The following is a 20,777-nucleotide window of genomic DNA, read 5'->3' as shown; positions in this document are numbered from 1 at the left end:
ATTCTCCTTAGCTTATTCTTAGGGCATATGTGGTGTCATGTTTTTTTGTTTATACTTACAATAAATCAATTAACTCACTTTACCATTTCCAGATGATCTTTTTGAGTATAGTCAGTTTATTTCCCTCCATGAAAAAAGTCATGACTTAAAACCTAAATTGTCTTGTAATTAAACTAAGCAGTCCTCCTATAAGCCTCTAACTTCAGTATCTATTGTCTATCAGTAAAAATGGCATTTCTAACAGCAGAAGGTAAGAAGTTCTTCTTACTCGGTGAGATAATTATCCTGCTGACCTTTTTATACTTTATATTTGTGGTTCACAAAGGTGAAGTCCCAGTTAAACTCTTTGCAGCTTTTCATGCCAAGTGGTCTCAAATTGTCAAATGTTTAAAAGTCTGAAGGGAAGATTTGGGTTCATATCTTAAACAGATCAGGGGGAGAAATGAAAGACAAAATTATGTGCCTTCTCTCTCAGGAAAACCAAGTTTTGTCAGTAGTTTTAGACCTGTTATACTATCTGAAAGATGTTTTTTGAGGGATTTAGTGTTGAAACTTCATTAATATATATTTTTTTAAATCTACAGTTTTGTACAACATCTTTTTAAAAAAATATTTTTCTTGGATTTTCTGATAAAATGAAAATATTTTAGGAATACAGAATAAAAACATTCCTGGATTCAGTTTGAAGTATGACTAGAATAAGCCTGTTTAATACACCTGCATACCATTGAAAACTTTATTTTTTCCTAATTAAAACTACACAAATAGAAATACCAAAAATATCAAACCAGAACTGAACGTATAAAACATACTAGAAGTTGATTAAAGTAGATCAACACAGCAAAGAGCTAGGCTTAGGAGCTTGCTTTCATGCATTGTGCTTTTCATAGCCAGCAGTCACATCACCTTCTGATCTGATTCTGTCAGTGCTCACAGGCAGGGTCAGGTCAGGTCAATACTTAAATGGGAAAATGTCTTGGTGCTGTAGAAAATGCTTTTCTTCATTTGGTAGTTGGGTCTTCTTTCTCAGAACTATTGCAACAACATGAGGCTCTAGGACAATGTCTGAGAAGAACAGGCAAGGTACCCAAAAGCTTAATAATTGATTCCTAAAAATTTTGGAGTATTTCTGCAGTAATTTTGAGGTCTTCCCTAATCTTTTAGTTTTTCCAAATTGCAGTCAAAGAAGTTATATTTCTTCTTACCTGTGTTTTCAATGGTTAAGTATGTTAGTTATTCTCTTGATATAGGGAGGAAAGGAGGCTGTGTTCCTGGTTGTTTTTTTAACAGCATTATAGGGTTAACATACTGTGTTTGCTGTGTTATTATGGTAGTGATAGGCAGTAACTTAGCATGTTTCAATAATTTTGAAATGTTGATTTTTTTATCCCACTCTAATTTTTTTTAGATTGAAAAGGTAGTGTACATGTTCTGTATGACATACCAAAAATTAGTTTAGACTTTACTGTAATTAATAACACAAGCATTCATTGTAGGCTTTTTTTAAAAGATGTGTGCTTGAAACAGAACCTGACATAATTGCAAAAAGATATTTCTAGTTTCATGTCATCTACATTTTGAGGTTTTTGAAGTTTAAGCTGACACTGACATTAAGCTAAAAAATCCATAGATTTTAGTAGTATCTTTTATGATATATCAAGGAGATTTTTTTAAACTTCAAAATATAGTTTACCTAGTTTTTCAAAATATTATTACACAGTTTGCAGAGTTGTATTTGTGATTTAAGACAGCACTTCTGTTTAGCATCAACAACTTTAATGGAAAAGTAATTTGTTATTCATAAAAGTGGCAAAGGTGTCTAATCTGTACTGATAAAGATTAGGCATATGCTCACATTAAAATTTAGATTTGTTAAGATATACTTAAATGATAATGCTGTTATATTATGATCAAGGAAATTTACTTATTCACAGTATTTTTTTTGACTTGACATAAACTATTGGTTTTGCTACATTCACATGGTAAGCAAAGCTACTGGGCACTTGAAATACCTTGAAAAGAAAAATAAAGCTGTAATTTTCCTTGAATTTATGTAGCAGAATGTGAAAGCTCCCATAACCATCTTAATAATTTGGTTGAATATTTGACCTAGGTGGTGTTGAATGTTCTCTTCAAAATACATGTAGTGAAGATATTTTGCCCAATGAGATTCTGGTGTGTCATCCGGTGTAATATGAATTTCCCCTGGTGTAACAGTGAAGCACTTTACAGAATGTTATAGATACATACAAATCACCTTCATTAGAGGACAGATTGCTCTGATTACTCCACTGGCTACAGAAGACTTCCATTTCTACAAGAAATAACCAGTATCATTATTTGCGTTGCTGTTAGCTATTACATAGTAATAGTAATAGCTGGTAGCTATTACCATAGTAATAGACTTTGAAAGTGCAGTGCTTGATTTGCACAAAAAAGGTCAGAATCAGCCAAGATTACCTTAACTTTTGGTAGCAAAAGCTATGATTGAATTTTTAGGCCAGGTTTATGATTTCTATCTTTTATATTGCAAAAGGTAGAAACCACAAAGAATTTCAGTGTGTACCATCTGATACCACCACTACTACTCTGCATTTAAAGCAAGATGTCTTTGTGAGACCACTTCAGTTTGAAAAGCAGGGTTCCTTGTTATTTTACCTAGCTGCTAGAGGATACCTGCATTATTAAATCACCAAAGAAATACTATGTATTTTCTTCTGAGTAGCTGTTGTCAGCCTAGTTGCAAAAGACTTTGCTTTAACTGGGAATCCTCATTACTGTCGAGAGGCTTCCTGCTGGACTCCTTTTCTTTTGAAAGAGTTCTGTAAGATGGTGCCTGATGCTTATTCTTCTATGAAAGCCCTGGGTATTCAGATATTCCTTCAGAAAATACAGTGAACAATCCTTCCAACCATTTTTCATAGGTTTCTAATTTCATTTCACTGCTTGATCTTCCAAGCTGTTTCAGAGGAATTCCTTTGTAGTGCCTATTGCTTTGGGCTGCAGACAGGATGAATCAAGCCTCATAACTGTATGCAAAGGTCAGTTTGATTATTTTGCTTTAAAAGAACATGCCATTTTAGCAAAAAAACCCAAAAATTCCACATAAATCTCCCAAAACCCATCCCAAAACTGAATCTTCCAGTCTAACAGTAATGTCCAAATTCTAATTGCTCAAATATTCATGGTGTCATCTTTGATAAATATTTTTAGAGGCTCCTTTTTTGAGGTTTGAATTCAAGAACTGAGAGAAATGTGTCCAGAGAGTGTGTGGCGTAACTGGAGAGAATAACATCAGTGTGAACAAAATGATCAGCTCTAGAGGTACCTGCAGTAGTGCTTCCACTGGTGGTTTAGCCACATTGGTGACAGATTACATTTAGAGAAATCATTCATTTGCCTTTTACACTGTGTTAAATACTACAGAAAGTATTACACTTTAAACTTCCTTTGGCTTCATATGAAGTATATTGATGAGATATTTGGCATGAAATTATTATGTAAATAAAATACTTGATTCAGGTGAAAAATTCAAGTGAAAGAAAAGAAACTCAACTGAGGCAAAGGACCAGACCTAATAATAAAGAAAATGTGTCCAAGCTGAAAGTCATGTTTAGAAATTGCTCATAGTTACATTAAAATCATTGTGTTCTCACAATGCTCATACCTTTCACTCCTGATTACTTAATGTATGTTTTACTTTACCCTGAGAATGAAATTTGTAGATATGACATATTTTTATGACAATGTTCTAAAAGAGTGTTTTACTGCTTTGATTCTTTCTATTTATGTGGTACATTTCTTGTGACTAAATCTAGTTGGATATTTTAAAAATAACAGTGACCCTTCAATTTTTTGAACCATAGGGTAACTTATTTCAAGAGCAAAGCTCCTGTAAATGTCAGAGTGTGACAGAAGTGCATACAAATATTATATATACATGCCACTGGGGAAAAAAAAGAAAACAAACCCAAAATGTATTTAAATGTAAAAATCACTTTAAAGAAACTATGCATTTTAGTTGTGGGGGTGAGATGTCTCCATTTCATCAAGACAGCTTGCACGCAGAATGAGTGGATTAGTTCTATGTTTTGGTTAGCTGACAACAGTATAAACCTTCTTCTGACTTTTAGAACTATGCTAATCCCTGTTCCCTGCTTATAATCCCTCCACAAGAGCAAGCAAGGTGAATGATGCTTTATCTTAGATCAAGATAAGGCATCTGACAGCATTTGGAAATTGCCTGAAGATTTATTGTGGTGAGTGTGACATTTTAAGTAAAAAAGCCTTCTGGAGTACTTGAGGAAATAAAAGAAGTATTTGAAGAACTGGTAAATGTTTGGTTTGGGTTTTTTTTTTTCAGATCAAGTTTGCACATTAGATGATATTTGTGTTTTTTTAGTTACAGGTTCCTCTTTTGCTCACTGTTTTTTTCAATTGCAGTTTCTTCTGCCATATAAATTAATACCACAAAAATGAATAGCCTTTGAAATATTATTCAGTAATAATTTATAAATAATCATGGTTTTGTCTTGTACAGGTTACAGCATATGCTTATGAGTATTAGATTATGTTATGTTCCTCATTAGGATTAGTCAACTGGATCAGTATTCTTGAGATAAACATAATTTTTAAGCAGAAGATTTGTATTTTCTTGAGAGTGTTACACATGAATGCTCCTTATCCATCTTCTCCTTTTTACTGGTTTTCAGTAATTAAGTTTGTGAGCCTACATGGGTGACATCTTTCATTGCCTACTAACTCCACATTGACTTCTGAGTCCCCTTTAATATTCTCGACTTTTCCTATGATTCTTTCCTGTTTTATTTATGGTTCTGGTACATGTGGGGATTTTGTTTGTTTTAGGAGACAGTCTTTTGTGTAAATACTTTTGTGGCCTCTATAGCGTATTTATAGCCTTTTTCTAAACAAGAGTTCAGATGTTGTCCCAGTTTTAAGTAGTATCCTGGTTCCTTTCACTTTTCTGGTGCAAAGTTAGGTGCTGGGATGGTCAATTTGTGACCAGTGTTAGAGATATCCATGACTTTTTTCTGTAGGAAAACACCTCTGTCAAACACCTGCAGAACACCTGTAGGCCTGATACTCAAGAACTCCTGAAGAAATCTCGTGTATCTGCAGTGTCCATGGCTGGCAAGATGGTGTTTTCTTCTGCTCTAAAGCTTCTTTCTTATTTTTCTTATTTTCTTATTAATTCTGTGCTTCAATTGACTGTACTTCATTCTTTGGTTGGCAATGAAGTGCAGTCAATTGAAGCACAGAAGGGATGTTGTGCTTATCTCAGCTTTTTCCAATAGCAGCTCTGCCACTGCCTTCTCCTCACCAGTCCTTACATTAAACCAACTCCTTATTTTGTCAGGATAATCTTTCTGTATAAAAGAAGAACTTTTCAAAAATTGTCACTGGTTGTTCTGTGAATCCACTCAAATATTCAGATGATAAGTTCCTGCACATTGAGAGATTTTCATTAATATTTCATTTTCTCCCATAGGACAAAAGACTGAATTGCTGTTTAATATACTTGTTCACAAGTATGAAAGAAAATGGTACATTCTGTGATTTTTTTTTTCTGTGTGATACTAGAAGATCTAGTATAAATTTTTAAAGTAATAGATGAAGGTTAATCTAGTGGTTAAAAACTGTTCTAAATCTCGTAGAGAAGAAGCAAATCGTAATGACTGGGTAAAGGGATGTTCAAAGAGTTTTAGTAGTAGTGAAGATTTAGAAACAAGAGAAATTTGTATGTCAAGCAAGTTAATTTAGTTAAGTTATGGTCAGAAGCATCCAAAATAACCTTCCTTTGAAAAGTAACTTTTGAAATGGTCTTGGCTGAAAAATTTGGCATAAATGCTTCTTTGACCTTAAATAATTTATTCTTTAGATTTCTAACTCAGCAATGGAATGAGTCTTTGTGCACTGAAAAATGAGTAATTTTTAGACTGTATTTCATTACAAAAATTATTTGAAATTAATTCTGTTCATATTTTATAGACGTGTTTGTCTCAGTTTCCCCATGATTAAGTGGCTATGGCATGATAATTTTTAGTAAAGTAGCTTGTTATCAACTGGCTAGAATGGGAAATAGATGTTTCCTCTTTAATTTTAAACTGCATTTTTAAAAAATTTGTGATTACTTTGTAGGATTGTATGGTTTTCACCATGTGTTCAGGAACAAAGGACTGCTTTCTAACTTTGTGGCTGACACATCCTAACCAAATCATTTATTAGTACTTCTTGATTTGTTAAGGGATCTCTTTTGGGTCACCAAATCTAGAGACCCAAAGGAGCTGAACAGCTGCACTGTCTCCTGAGTTACTGACAGCTGATTGCACTGTCTTCTCTCCACAGATCTTGCACTTCTGGTTTCCTTGTTTCTTTTTCTTTTTTCTCTCTTTTTTTTTTTTTTTTTTTTTTTTTTTTTTTTTGTTCCCTTGCTGCTGGTTCTAGGAGAGTCATATTTGACACTTCATATGTAATAATAGTTTAAATAATTGGTCAAGTCTGTGTATTGTCTTGTAAGGAAAGAAGGCCGTTGGATATTTTTTTAGGTGGGATTCTTACTTACCATCAGGGTCTAGTATGTCCCATTACTGGACCACCAGTTCTTTAATATTAATAGCTGTTAAAGAATAACAGGACATTATCTTAGCAAATTTATCTCCAAATGAATCTGGAGTATATGCTATTTCTAACTTTCATGTGAGAAGATTTTTTTAGCTAGGAACATGTAAGTAATTTTGCTGTTTTCTTTTTCAAGGGGCATATTAGAAAAGAATTTTGTTCCTCAGATTGTGAAAACCTGGTGATTAAATTGTCACAATCATGTAGAATTTGTAAAAATCCAGCAACTCCACTCAGTCAAAGCATGAGTTCTCCTGTTGGCATTGGCAAAATCATTCATATTTGAAAAGAAGGGGAGTATATTTATTTTTAATCCGTTTTCTAGAGATGATGACTTACCAGAGAGCTGAAGCCAATCCCTTCCTCAGCAGTGGAGGATATGACAATGCAAGACAAAAATGGACATCTTCATTTAGGGCCATGTAATTCCCAGAATATTTTACTCAGTTCTCATATTTGATGATGTGGGAACTTTGCATCAGTGTTGCTTTAGTCACTCTCTGACTATTTCCTTCTATTTGAAGTACATGTGGTTTTTTATTTTTGTCCCTCTTTGGAGTTCAGGACAAATAGAAGCCCAAAGCAATCTTTAGCAGTCTCTGGGTTGTTTATAAATGTTTCTTGTTAATCTAAAAACATTCAGATCCAATGGGAGAAAGAATGGATGGTAATGAGATAAACTGCACCTGGGAATGACCAACCTACAATTTGAGTTCACTGTCCCTGTCTCCACTTCAGCCTCTCTTACTTTGAAGCTGGATGCTTGTGCAATTTAAGGAAACTTCAGAAAACTATATTTGACATTATTGGCTCTGGGGCAATAACTGCATGGAAGGCTGGTAGTAGTGGTGCTCCATGATGAATACTGCTTTGTTTTTTCTATGGAAAATACGTGTGCTCTGACTTGATCTGTATAAACTTTGATGAGAGGTGTTTGCTAATTGCAACTCTTTCTGCTTTAAGATCTTAAATAGTGTGACAGAAATGGTTTGTAGCTTCCCCTGTTATTCTTTCTGGAAAATATGGATAATTTACAGCAAATAAGAAAATATTCTCAAGTGTATGAAAAATGTCTGTAAACATATCATGAATATATTTTGCTTTATTTAAGCATAGAAACAATTTCACACTTGAAATTAACTCTTAATTAATAGATGTCTGAGATGCTGTTATTTTACTGCAGTATTCTTTTGTGCATTTTTACTGGTGCCCTAGTTTTATGAAGCTCAGGAGTAGTCACATGAATGTATTCTTGGATTTTCATCCAATATTGTTGCTAAGGAAACATCATCTTTAATACTGTATCCTTGTCTGCAGCCTGTCTGTATTAATCAATGCCTGGTAATCCTCAGCACAAACCAAGTAAAGATGAAAAAGAATCTTAATTTCTTTAAATATCAAGTAGTTTATTATTGACTATTCTCCTTCAGGATCCCCTGCCACTTCAAACCTCACACAAATTGGAGGATCTTGTCCATGTCTCTAGTCTCATTCCTTGCAGACACAACATGGACAGATTTTTTTTTCTTTTCATTGGCTGCCATTAGTATTTAATATAATAACCTAACATTGGTCTTGTACAGTGCATGGATCCGGTCAGAATGTTGGGGAATGATTACATATTGCTCTGAAAGGGAGAAAGAACCTTTCCTGAATGTGTTAAAAAGAGGAGCTTGAATGTACTAAAGTGAGAAACACATCCTTTTTCAGTATGCTGCTAAAACTCTACTACTGCATTTCAGCCCAATTGGAGTGTCTGGCTAGAGAAAGACCTGTCATTCAGATATGGTGGTGGAAACCTCAGCTTAATAGTCCAGCTATTTGGTTTGTTGCAATAGTGACAGACAAGTTTTTTTTAAATTTTCTATTTCTGAACTCCTCTGAGAAGTGTCAAGTTCTAGAGTCAATTTAAAAATTAATTTGACTTAGCAGTTTGTTAGCTCAATACCTGCTTTTTTCATTATAAAGTTTGCCTTTTGGACATGTTCTTACATATGTTACATGTTACTGCATTAGATCTAACATCTGTTGTGGAAGAGCCCAGGTCAGAAAGGCCAGAGGCAAACAAGAAGAGGCACTGAGGAACTGCTCATTAGGAATATCTCTGGACAAGCACAGTATCTCATTCATCAGCTTAGTCATCCTTCAAGGACAAGAAATCAAGCACCCTTTTACAGTCTAGCAGTGTGGGCTAGATGCTAGCACAGTTCCAGCAGGCTAACCTGGATAGGTCATACCAGCTCTCATTACCAGGATAGGAAAGGGAATTCTCTCCTTCTGAGTGCTGTAAAGGGAATATGTGTCCTTTACTTGAGTGCTGAGCTTCTTATGCCACTAAGCAATCTCTTCCTTCTCCCTAAGAAAAAAAATGCAAGAGAATATTTGTGAGGGACTGTACCTAAGCCCACAAGTCCCACACCAAGAGATTTGAAAGCTGCCTTTAGAGCTGAACCATACCCATACTTTTCTGCCTGATCTCAGGAACTGAATGGATGAATGGCAAGCAGCTATTGCAGATACCATCCCAATAGTTGTATGATTTTGACACCTCTGTAGAGGTGTGTTGAAGGTCATACCCAGAGTACCCAGAGAGAGCTCAAAGTCATTGTTTGATCCTGTTAACTGCATCACACCCACAAACTCCTATAGTCTATGGGAAGTGTTTATTGTTATTTATTTCTGGGCACTCATTCCAGTTAAGATCTTTCTGTCTGCACCAGGAGGCTATTTAAAGTGAACAGCTCAGGACTGTTCTAACAATAAAGGTTCTTAAGTATGGTTGGTATAAATTGTTTTTTAAGTGTGGTGTGGGTGTGCATTTGCATGTATGTGTGTCCTTACACATACAGTGAGTGTTTTTTGTGCTTGTGGTGTGGTTTTGGCTTGTCTAAAAATGCACTATGCGCTTGTAGCACACATCAGGACAGGGTTGAAGAGGTGGGGAATCAGGCATGAGACTGCAGTGTTCTTCCTATTTTCCTCTTAGTTTCTGTCTCTTTTTTCTTGCTTATTCTTTTCACTTCCTTTTTCACATTTCTTTATTGTCCATTTGGTCTAATTGCTCCCTTTCTGTGGTGCCATTCTAAAAGCATAGATCATTTTGGATGCAGCATTTTGTCTCCCTCCAGATGCTTTTCCTTTGTCCTGTGAGTACACCATCTGCCTTTGTGTGCTCTGGGAGATGTGCAGGTGTTAGTCAGGATTAGGTGGCAGAACTAAATTGAAATGTGGTTAAGTTTTGCTGCCAGCTCCTTTCTGCAATGTTTTTTAATTGTGAAATTGCTCTATCAAATAAACAAGAAGGGAAGAACTAAAGAAACAACTCTGGAAGTGTTGTGAAGCAAAATGGGGAAATTGGTTACTTGGTCCTGTTGCTGAGGGTAACAGGGAGAAGCCAAGAGCAGAAATTCCCATAGCAAAATGGAAAGGTTCAAGGCTTTTTACCTTTTCAACTTTGAAGTTAGGAGTTCTGTTCAGTTTTGCATGTGGAATTCATCAAGCAATATCAACAAACTGAGCTGCTATTTTAAAACAGAAAAAAATATGGAAGTGTATTGTGTACTGTAGTTTAACTTCATAAAATATTAAGCGTCTTCTAATGTGGTTTCCTCTTGCTCTTTCTGTATATAGAAAATGTATGCATCTTTTGAATCAGAAGATTTTTCTGGTAATTTCCTGGCTAGCCTTAACCTTGCTGTTTTTGTTTATATTTCTCTTGTTTATACTTCCCTTGTCTCCACCCTTTGAACTTTATTTATCAAAACCTGTGTTCAAGTTAAAGATCATCTTACCTTTGCAAAGTGCTCAACCTTTCTCCTTCCCAAACAATTTTGAGAAGATAAATATACTTACTGTGTGTTGTTAGTGATTCTGTCTACCAGTCTCTCAAGATCATTCATTAGCCTGGCATTCATCAGGCTAGGAAATTTTTTAGCCAAAATAAACAACCAGCTTTAGAAATTATGTCTTCCTGACTTCTGTGTGGTATTTCTACATCATTCTGGACTGCTGTACCTACTATGTGTGGAATGTGATCAAGTAATTTGTTTGGGTTTCTGTTAGAATATATTCTTACTTTTCTCTATTATGAAATCTGAGCCCTCAGACCTCGTGTTCTCCCATACAGCTTGCTGGCATAAACAAAACAAAGAAATAGCTTGCTGACTAGAATGTTTTCTAGCTTGGTCCCAGATGTAGCAAAACAGTTCTGATGAACGTCTAGTGCACTTTGACAGACTGAAATAAAAGCTATAATAAAAATCTCTACAATATTAGAAATGTGAGAGTTAATAATTATTCAAACCCAGCTATTCCCAATTGTTCTATATTAAAATGAAGGGCATTTAAGATAATCTTAATTGCTCATAAGTTCAGTCATCTGAAGTGTAGTCATTGCCTCTAGTCTAAGCTAGGCGTGCTTTGGGTTGCTGCTGTACAATCAGCAGACAGACAGCTCCAGAAAGCTGTCCCCTCATAAAATACCGTGTGGAATAAAGAACTTCTGGAGATGTGCATCTTGATGACTGATGTGTAGATAGTTAAACACCAACTTCTGTTTTCCATTGTTTGTGTTTTTGAGTTTTAAGAAATATAAAGAAAGGAAAAGAGGTATTTCTCTCAGTGCATGAAAATCTGACCAAATTTAGTAAACACTTTTGGAACAGAGGATTATTGACTATTTTGCAACTAATTTAAATGTAGAAGGCTTTTGAAGGCTAAATTCAAAAAAGATGTTGGTATGTACTATATTTAGAATTTCGCAGCTACTGTGGAATCTGTGATACAAAATGACTTTTTGTTACCTAGTATCCATAGGAAAATATTGTAAAAATTTTTAAGGAAAAAAATAATGCAATTAACTAGGCAAATAACAAAGTTTCAGATTCAAAAAAGATGTTGGTATGTACTATATTTAGAATTTCGCAGCTACTGTGGAATCTGTGATACAAAATGACTTTTTGTTACCTAGTATCCATAGGAAAATATTGTAAAAATTTTTAAGGAAAAAAATGCAATTAACTAGGCAAATAACAACGTTTCAGATATATATATATGCAGATATATTTTATATCTTTTTTTTTGGCAGCCTTGCTTTGCACCCCGAACGTGTGTTGGTGGCAACAGGTCAAGTTGGGAAGGAACCATACATCTGTGTGTGGGATTCATACACTGTGCAAACTGTATCTGTCCTGAAAGATGTTCACACACATGGCATAGCTTGCTTGGCCTTTGATTTAGATGGTCAGGTATGTAATTAATATTCTTTTTTCAAGCACTTAAATAAATTGTTTATCTATTAGAAATCTTGTCACATAGTTTTTCTTAAAAAAAGGCAGTGTATTATCTCGGGTTCTATCTGCTAATTCTCAAGTTGAGGAAGATCAAGTTGCATATACTAATGAATGACAAATATTTACATTTGGCAAGAAAATTATAACTTCAAAAGCTTTTTGAATGGAGATGAGGTGATAGGGAGGTTCTTGTGGTCTGTGGGCCATAGTTCAGAGTTAGACCAAATAACGGGGGACAGCGGACCTCCCCTGTGCAGGGACGTGTCTTGTGCCCAGAGTGATGGTGGCCCTGTTGTGTTACTCACCTTGGACTCCTTCAGGCAGTATCGCCTTCTCTGTCACGCATTCTGCATTCACTGCTGGCTCTCCATGTTTTGATTGTTTATTCAGACTCATGTATCCTGTATCTAAGAGTCAAGAAAAAGGTTTCATTGGATTATAATTTTGTTGCTTTTGAACATTTTCTGAGTAGTAAATTAGTTCTCAGAGCTGCTACCTATAATGGAGATTGTTTTTACCAGACTCTTGCTCCTCTGAGTAAAGAGGCTTGCTTGACTGATGTATTGGAAATGGAAAATTTAATGGTTATATTTACGTTAGGTAGCAGCTGAAAAGGTATTAGCTGAGAAAATCCTTTCTGGAGAAGTGCTTTCCTGGTCTATGAAACACTTCTTTCCTTCCCACTCAGCCTTGCAATGTGATACCCAGATTTAGCTGTATCCCCAGCTCCTTTTGCTTGCTGAAAAGGTCAATGTCTGTTAGTTACTGCTGTTACTCAAGTGAGGGTGTATTTTAGAGACCACTTGCTGTCCTTAAGAGAATATCAAATGGAGCTGAACACAAGAGGAAAGCCTACCTGTAACTTGTTTCTGTTCAACATGTTGTAATTGTTGTAGGAAAGTTCTGAGTCTGTTGAAATGACCTCTCACTGTTTAGGCAGTCAGCTTCTAGACAGCTTCTTTCTAGAGCATCATTTCTACTTCCCAGCAATATCTTTTCTCTGCATTGTTCTTGTTGTGTAAACTTGTGTCACTCCCTCACTTAAATGGTCTTCATAATTTAAAGTCAAGATACATCAAATTAGGATTGAAATACCCTGACTTTTCAAATATGGAATAGAAAGGTTAGATTTTGTAGTATTAATAAGTAGGAAGCATGGATAGAAATTGTATTTAACTTGGTTTTTTTTCTTCTCATAATTTTGGAGTTTTTCAGACAGTAAAGGAATTATGTTATTTGGAATAGGTTTCTGTCTTTGGGAATAAGGATTATAATTCAAGGTTGGAGTCTGTTTTTGCTTTTATAAACTCACTTAGATAATCTATGTAGAAACTGAAGCTAAATTTGTCTTTAATGTGTGTATTAACTGCTGAAAAGTGAAAAAAGCTTTGCCCAAAAGATTTGAAAAAATTTCATTTATCAATGTCAAGATGGCACAATTAATGCAAAAATGGAACAAAAATACTCATTTTCTTTAAAAATTAAACAAATCACTCAGCTTTTTTTTTTTTTTTTTTTAATAATTCAATCCTGTTAGTCTTTCTGTTGAGAATTTCTATAGGAAAAATAGCATTTTGACTGGTTAAGAGATACCGTACAAGTGGCTAATTTAGTCAATCATTTGTGTCAAGAGTCAAGTCAAGACAAGAGATCTTCACAGTCAAGACAAGACAGGCTGCAAAGCATAGGAAGATCTCAAAATTTTATTTTTCTTGATTTTTTTGGAATATTTTTTTTTCTGTCCTAGTTTTACAGTGTAAATGGCTTCAAGCTCTTTCTGAATTATAAGGACTGCATGAAATTATATTTGGGGCCTTTTTAGTCCTGGTTTGAGAGAGGATTTGGAAAGAAATATTTACTCATGTGTGTCTTGAAGAATCAAGCAAAAGACTTTTAAAGCATTTAATTGTTTTTGATTTTTTGTGTGTTTTCAAGAAGATTGAAGAAAATATTTTTGTGTCTCTTTAACTTATGAAATAAATCCTACATGCTGCAAATTACATGTAATTAAAGGTAAATACATAAAGTTTCATTAAGTTCAGTGATTATTCCTTTTTTGCAAATGTCTCCTGACCACAGCTTGCCCTGTGTGCTATATATAATTATATATATATATATATATATTAAACTTTATTGATCAGAAATACATTGTTATCTAAGAAGACCTTATGGTCATAATGTTGTACCTGAAAAGACTCATCTATGCTGTGGTGTAAGATACAGCTTATGTTTTCTTCTACATCAAAATGAAGCTATTGCTTCTATCTCAAATATATTACACATTTTTTTGCAACTCATTCAAAATAATGACTTTAGATTTCATTAATATATTGAGTTATTTTTATTTGAATTTGGACACTTCTAGCGTTTGGTCTCGGTTGGTTTGGATTCGAAAAACACAGTTTGTGTGTGGGACTGGAGAAAAGGAAAATTGCTATCAATGGCTCCTGGTCATACAGACAGAGTAAGTACAACTAAATAGTCTGAGCATCAGTGTCATTTTAGTTTGTTAAACCATGTCTGTATATATAGATGTCTGAACAAAACCCATTCTGTTTTAGAAACTGAATTTGCCTAAAGGTTGATATGCATAAAGACGTGAAGATATTTAAGATGTGTGCATTTATTTCCAGAATAAAATGTGTAACTCAATATTTATTTGTATATGGTTTGTCGAGACAGAAAACATGTAGGAGAAGTGCATAATTAATGCACTTCTTAGACCTAATCCCCATATGGGAAATACAAATGCAAATAATTGCTTACATTTTTTAGTCTGCAAATGAATCTTAATGTTGTTTTATTATGTGTTTTAATTACTCTAGGGGAAAAAAAAAGTGAGAACTATATTTGGTATATATTGAAATTTCAGTATGGAATGAGAGGACAAAAAAATTCTTTCTAGTAGGTCCATTTAAAGCATTTCAGACTCCCTGTTAATTTGCTATAAGTTTTTACTGTTTTAACTGTCCTGTGCTAGAAGGGCCATCTCTGTTGACATCCTTTGGTTTTTTTGTGCAGATATTTGATATTTCTTGGGATTTATACCAGCCAAACAAGCTTGTCAGCTGTGGTGTAAAACACATCAAGGTAATGAAATAACTTTTCATTTATAAAATATTTAAGCTGCAGTAATATATGCTCTATAAAATGCATAAAAATAGAATCTAAAAGGAATATAGAATGATAATATGGAATGTCTTAAGAACAATATTAGTTCTTAGAACTGCAATCATGAATCACACCTGACTACACTAGATACGTTGTAAGATCTGTATAGTGAAAAACAGACCCTCTCTGCTCAAAGACTTAATGCCCTGGCAGAAGTAATGTAGTAGGAATGGAACAGTTGTCAGTAGCATTGTATGTAATGACTGTAATTTAAAATTTAGGTTCTCTAAAACACTGTTTGAAATCCAAAGTTGTGTAAGACATGATGTACATGTTTAAGGTGACTCCAGGTACTCAAGTTCTTGAATCTTGAACAATGGATAAATTGCTGCACTACATAGGTGAAATGAATTGAAAAACCATTTGTTACCATTTAGAGAGAGTATGGGGAGACAGTGAAAGAGAAAGAAAAATGCTGCTTCTCTGCCTTTCTTTTAATTCTTTTCCCTGTTTGTATTCATACCTTTGTCATTTGGAGTACTCTGTACCTGGTACAGGATTCATAATTTGGACAATTCATGTATTTTTCAAGCATGCTGTGTTTGATCCATCTAGCAAATTCTGTGCAGAAAGAGCTTTTTTTTCAGGTTTAACTTTGTCAGCAGGATTATCAAAGGTTAGGAACAGTGCTTTTCACGTCAGTCAAAAGTCGCCGTCTTCTCCCATGCACAGTTTTCTGTGTTACCACATCACAGCAGCAGATGGCAGCTTGAAAGTTCTGTATTGCTGTTGTGTGGAGGTTCCCATGGTGGGGAAAATATGTTGCTTTTTATACAATGAACTTGTAGAGTAATATATATTAATGGCCTACAGGAAAAAGGCTTAAATCTGTTCACTAGATTACATAAGTCTGATTTAGCATGCAAATATTTAGCATGTCAGTTACAGAATTCCATGAACTTGTTTAATAATGATCTTTTTTTTCTACTTCTCTAAGACACAGCCCCATACCAGCCATTGTGAAGAAAATTAACTCTCCCAGCCCAAACCAGCACAACTAGTTAAGATACTGGGATTTGTCTAATCAGTACTAGTTACTCTAATCAGTAATGGTAATTTCTACTTATTTCTGAATTACAGTATTGCAGGTACAAAAATCTATTCATGGTAACTTCTTAGATTAACCCATTTTAATTGAAGTCTGCTCAGAATTTTGAATTGATTATTGGTAGCAGAGAGCCTTGCTATGAAATGCATACGTATGTGTTTAGTTCCCTAAACACATATGCAGGAAACTCTGTATGCTGAGACGATGTAAGAGTAACCTGTCAGCAGTGATGCTTTCATGTTTTACGTTGGATTACTTCAGCAGCTTCACTTTCCAGTGTACACTTACATGTTTGGACAGGAGGGTTTGAAAGGAATATGCAAGTGCTTCTTGTTTGCAGAGATCTCAGAAACTACAGTGTTTATCTGGAGACTTAGTTGGCAAGTGATGTGCTCTGACAAGAGACTTTGCATGTCTTTAGTTCAGGATCCATTGGTACATGTTGGGTGACCTAGGAGGGAATTCACATTTGTGTGATTGCTGCAATTACACACAATTGGTTTATTAGAAAGTTCTTAAAAATCTCTGCCTCAGATGGCTACTCCGTGTGATCCATGGTTCTGATGAGAAACACATCTGCAATAAAACCAGATGCCTTCAAACAGAGCCAGTAGAGTCTTATCAGAAATCTGCATGCTTAGGTGGCATCTTTAAATGTATAAAGTAACATAAAGTGCAAATGCACCACTTTCAGCATAAAAGTCTTACATCAAAGAAAGATAATATAATTCTATTATGAAATACTTTTCAAAAATAACTGAAAATACAACTGACTCACAAATTATTATTTGAAAGAATTTTAGTTTAATTTAATACTGATATCCCAAAATTCCTTCCCAGTTACTCTGTTATGATGATTTTATGGAAAGATAAAGTTGGTTAATAACATAAACCACTGTTAAACTGGAGAACTAAGGCATGGAAAAGGGGGTGAATGGTGATGTCTTTTGCAGGCAAGGTACTTCTCTTTCAGATGTGCGTATTAAATTATAAGGTTTTAGCAAAATAGCCATTTCTAAATCACTTTGTGTTGCAGTTCTGGAGCTTGTGTGGCAATTCCTTGACACCAAAACGTGGTGTCTTTGGGAAGACCGGTGATCTCCAGACTATCTTGTGCCTGGCCTGTGCAAGGGACGAAGTGACGTACTCGGGTGCACTGAACGGAGACATTTATGTGTGGAAAGGAATTAACCTCGTACGGACAATACAGGGAGCACATGCTGTAAGTATCTCTTTCTAAATTAATGTTGAATGTTAAGTAGATTTCTGGAAAGCCAGAAAAAGCAACGCGAGGTCACCTTGCCTGTGTTCCGAAATGGTTTCAATGATACTCAGGATGTCATAGTGGAATGTTTTTTTAGAACAGTATACAGATTTGAAAAGTGAAGACATCAGTGAAAGTTTAACAAAAATTTTCCAAAGTGTTTGGTAATATCTTCTTTTAATTGGAATGTTTAATATGAATATAAAGTGATTATACTTTGCTATGTAGGTTTTAATTACATTTTCCATGTTATTTTAAAGAATATGAGTTTGTGATTAAAGTAGGCAGCAAAAAAACCCACTTTTTGGTTTGCATTCTGATTTGTGCATACTAAACTGTGAAAATCCTCATTACCTCTCATTTGGTAATGGGCAGTATTTGACTTCTAATTGTCCAAGTATCACTTCAAAACAAAGCCAACCAGTTTGTGTTGGTTTGACCTATGAAGCATGAAACTACTAAGGTCACTTTATGAAGCGATATGATTTGCTGGTTGAATGTTAATTTTTGTTTTGAAAAGCATTGTATCTTCTTGATAATATTTGAAGTTCCAATCTTAGCATTTTAACATGGTGTGAAAAGCAAGCATATGAGTTCTGATATTGCAACTTCAAAATTCTAGATAAAAATTAGTAACAGTTAATGATTCTTGCTTGTAAGAATGTGTTTGCTTTAACTGGCCTGTTGTACTGGGTGGCCTGACATTTGTAACTGAAGTAGAAGAGTCACTCTTTGATTTAATCAGGTAGGCTGGAGGGGACAAAGTGAGGAATGTCATGTGTGTGGGAGAGGTTGCAGTCAGTTGTGGTAAGGAGACTCTTGGTTTACCAAAGATTTAGAAATACACATTCAGGATGATTGCAGCTTGTTGAATGAACTAATAATTCAAAAGTGATAGGAGTGCTTATTCTGTCAGTTGTATAATGACACTGTCTCTGGTTATGAACAAAGATAATGTTATGAAGAACATCTGTGTGTGAGACTGTATTTTGCATTTGAGATTTCTTTGTATACATGGAAGTGTATGTATATATAAATTTAAAAAAAAAATTCAGATAAACCCAGACAAGCATACTGTCATGTATGCATCTGTAGAAATATAAAATGTATTCAAGAGGGCCCAAATTATGAATCAAGAAGTATGAGGGGATATTTACAGTGAGGAGTTATTCTTTCTCTGTAACTTCAGATCTGGTTTCAGTCTTCACAGTAAGTGTTCAGTAGCATTCTGTTCTTTTCTGTGTTTTCCTGAGAGGATTGGACATTGGGAATCGAGGTCTGCATACGCAGAGGAAAGAGTGCACTTAGTCTCCTGTTGAAAACTGATGCCAAAATATTCTCCCATCCTGTTGGTGCTGTAGGAGACAGCTGTCCTGCATATTAACATACTTGTTACTTGGACTATTTAGACTTGCAACAGTTTATTTTTCAGAATAATGCAGTGTTTTCAGCTATTTGAGTGTGAATTGACACAACTGATAAACATAAGATGATGAGAGCTTGTTGCTCCATTCCCTGATGTGCTGTGTCAGTCCTGAGTTGACCATAAGATCAAATTTGAAGTGCAGTAACATCCTTATCTTCAGTAACATCAATGGACAGAGCTCAGGTGACCTTGGAGTAGGTCTCATCTAGCCTTCTATTTTTGGCTCTGTCATCTAGGCTCAATGGAATTGTACTTTGCAGTTCTGAAAATTAAGTAGGGACACTAGTTCATGTTTTTGAAATTCATTTTTACAAGAGTCACTAAAAATCTTACAAATTTCAGGGGGAAAAACCCCAATAAAATATGGAAACTTCTTTCCAACAAAATGAGACCTTGTTTTTTAATAAAAAATTGTCTTAAAGGATAATATTGACAGACTACCCTAAGCCCTACATATGGAAACTTGGAATGACAGTATCTCATCAGCCATACTAAAATATTATCATGCTATTTTATGGCTACTTAATTTAATAAATTAATGTGCTTAATTTTATAAATGATAAATTGTGTCCTTCTTGTCCAAAGGAAATGCAAGTGCAAACAACAAGATTTATGGTGTGTGAATTTATGTCTATTGTTGAAGGGACAGTGTGCACATAGCAGGGAATTGATACAAGTTTCTCTTCAGTGTGCTAGTGTTGGAATTGTCATCCCTGCATATCTGTTCATCATCCTGCATCATTACTCCTCAACAGGTGTGACATAAACTGTAATCTTGAGGGAAGATGTCTCATTATTTGCATAAATACCATTCTTTTCCTGCAGCATAACCAGCTGAGATACTGGAAAGCAGTTTCTAAAGCACACTAGTGATGTGGAGAAGTAGTCCAGCCCCAGATTTATTAAGTTATTATTAAGACATTGTCTGCATTAATATAGAAATCCTGTTCTTTTCAAAGGTTGGTTCTCTTTGTTGTGGTTTCCCTAGCTGAAAAGATATTTTCATTTTAAGAATAATTCAATGTGAAAAATAAGCCATGGTCTCCCAGTATGAGCAACCAAGGAAACAGATAGCAACTTTAAAACTAACAAGCAAAATAAGAATTCTTAATTCAGACAGATTATCTGTTTTCTGTTATAGCAATACTGACAGAGAGGAAAGTAGAGTTTCCTGCAGATTTCTGTCTCAGTTTGAGTAGAAACAAAAAGTTGAAAGCACGTAAGTTGGGGTGACCAGAGAATTAGTTGGAAGAGGATTAGGGAGTTCACTTAAAATAGAAGTAGGAATGAAAAGAAAGGAAAAGATGGAAATGAGCAGGTTTTAGGAGTAAAGGTACAGAGTTCATGTGCAGGGAACAGTGGATATCAGTGGGAAACATCAATGCTACATTTTCCTCCTAAATAATAATCTTAGTAATAAAAATTTTAAAGGGGAGAAAGAAAACAATAACATGAAAGCATGTATAAATTCACTGGCAATGGTAATACTCCATGAGGTTATTTGTCGGTGATAGATCTGGCTCTGGAAAGGTAATAAATACCTTGACTAATAAAAAAATAAATAAATTAATAGTTGTCTCATTTGTGTACCAGTGCAAAGAACAGATTATAGAATCTTCCACTTACCACCTTATATGTTCTAAATTCAAGGTAGTCCATGACTATTAAGATATATACAAGATGTTACTTGGATATGAAAAGGAAATTGTATGCTTAGTGAAACACTGTATGTTTTGAAGATTCTTGTGTGCTATGCTTTTGCCTTGCATAGTAAATGTACATAAGACGCTTTCTCAGCAGATGAATAATTAATTTTGAGATAGTCTTTCAGAGGTACACATTAAAGTTGTGTGGATTGATGTCAGAAACTGAGGTTAAATAACAAGCTTGAGGTTAAATAACAGGCACTCTGTTAAAACCATTGCACGCCTATGTCAC

General features: G+C 34.8%; 1 protein-coding gene across 5 annotated transcripts in view; it reads left to right on the top strand.

Annotated features, from left to right (window-relative positions):
* The window catches only part of EML5 (EMAP like 5), a 90,970-nt gene that overhangs the window by 7,843 nt on the left and 62,350 nt on the right, over positions 1-20,777 (top strand). For all 5 annotated transcript variants that reach the window (XM_041471953.1, XM_041471951.1, XM_041471954.1 and 2 more), the window contains exons 2-5: positions 11,726-11,885; positions 14,296-14,394; positions 14,952-15,020; positions 17,186-17,371. In XM_041471953.1, the coding sequence (XP_041327887.1) occupies positions 11,726-11,885; positions 14,296-14,394; positions 14,952-15,020; positions 17,186-17,371 (514 nt within the window). The remainder of the gene's footprint in view (positions 1-11,725; positions 11,886-14,295; positions 14,395-14,951; positions 15,021-17,185; positions 17,372-20,777) is intronic.

Source organism: Pyrgilauda ruficollis, unplaced genomic scaffold, assembly GCF_017590135.1.
Source record: "Pyrgilauda ruficollis isolate IOZ18807 unplaced genomic scaffold, ASM1759013v1 scaffold28, whole genome shotgun sequence".
Classification (NCBI taxonomy): domain Eukaryota; kingdom Metazoa; phylum Chordata; class Aves; order Passeriformes; family Passeridae; genus Pyrgilauda; species Pyrgilauda ruficollis.
The sequence above is the reverse complement of the archived record's forward strand: the minus strand, read 5'-3'. Positions and strand labels throughout refer to the sequence as shown.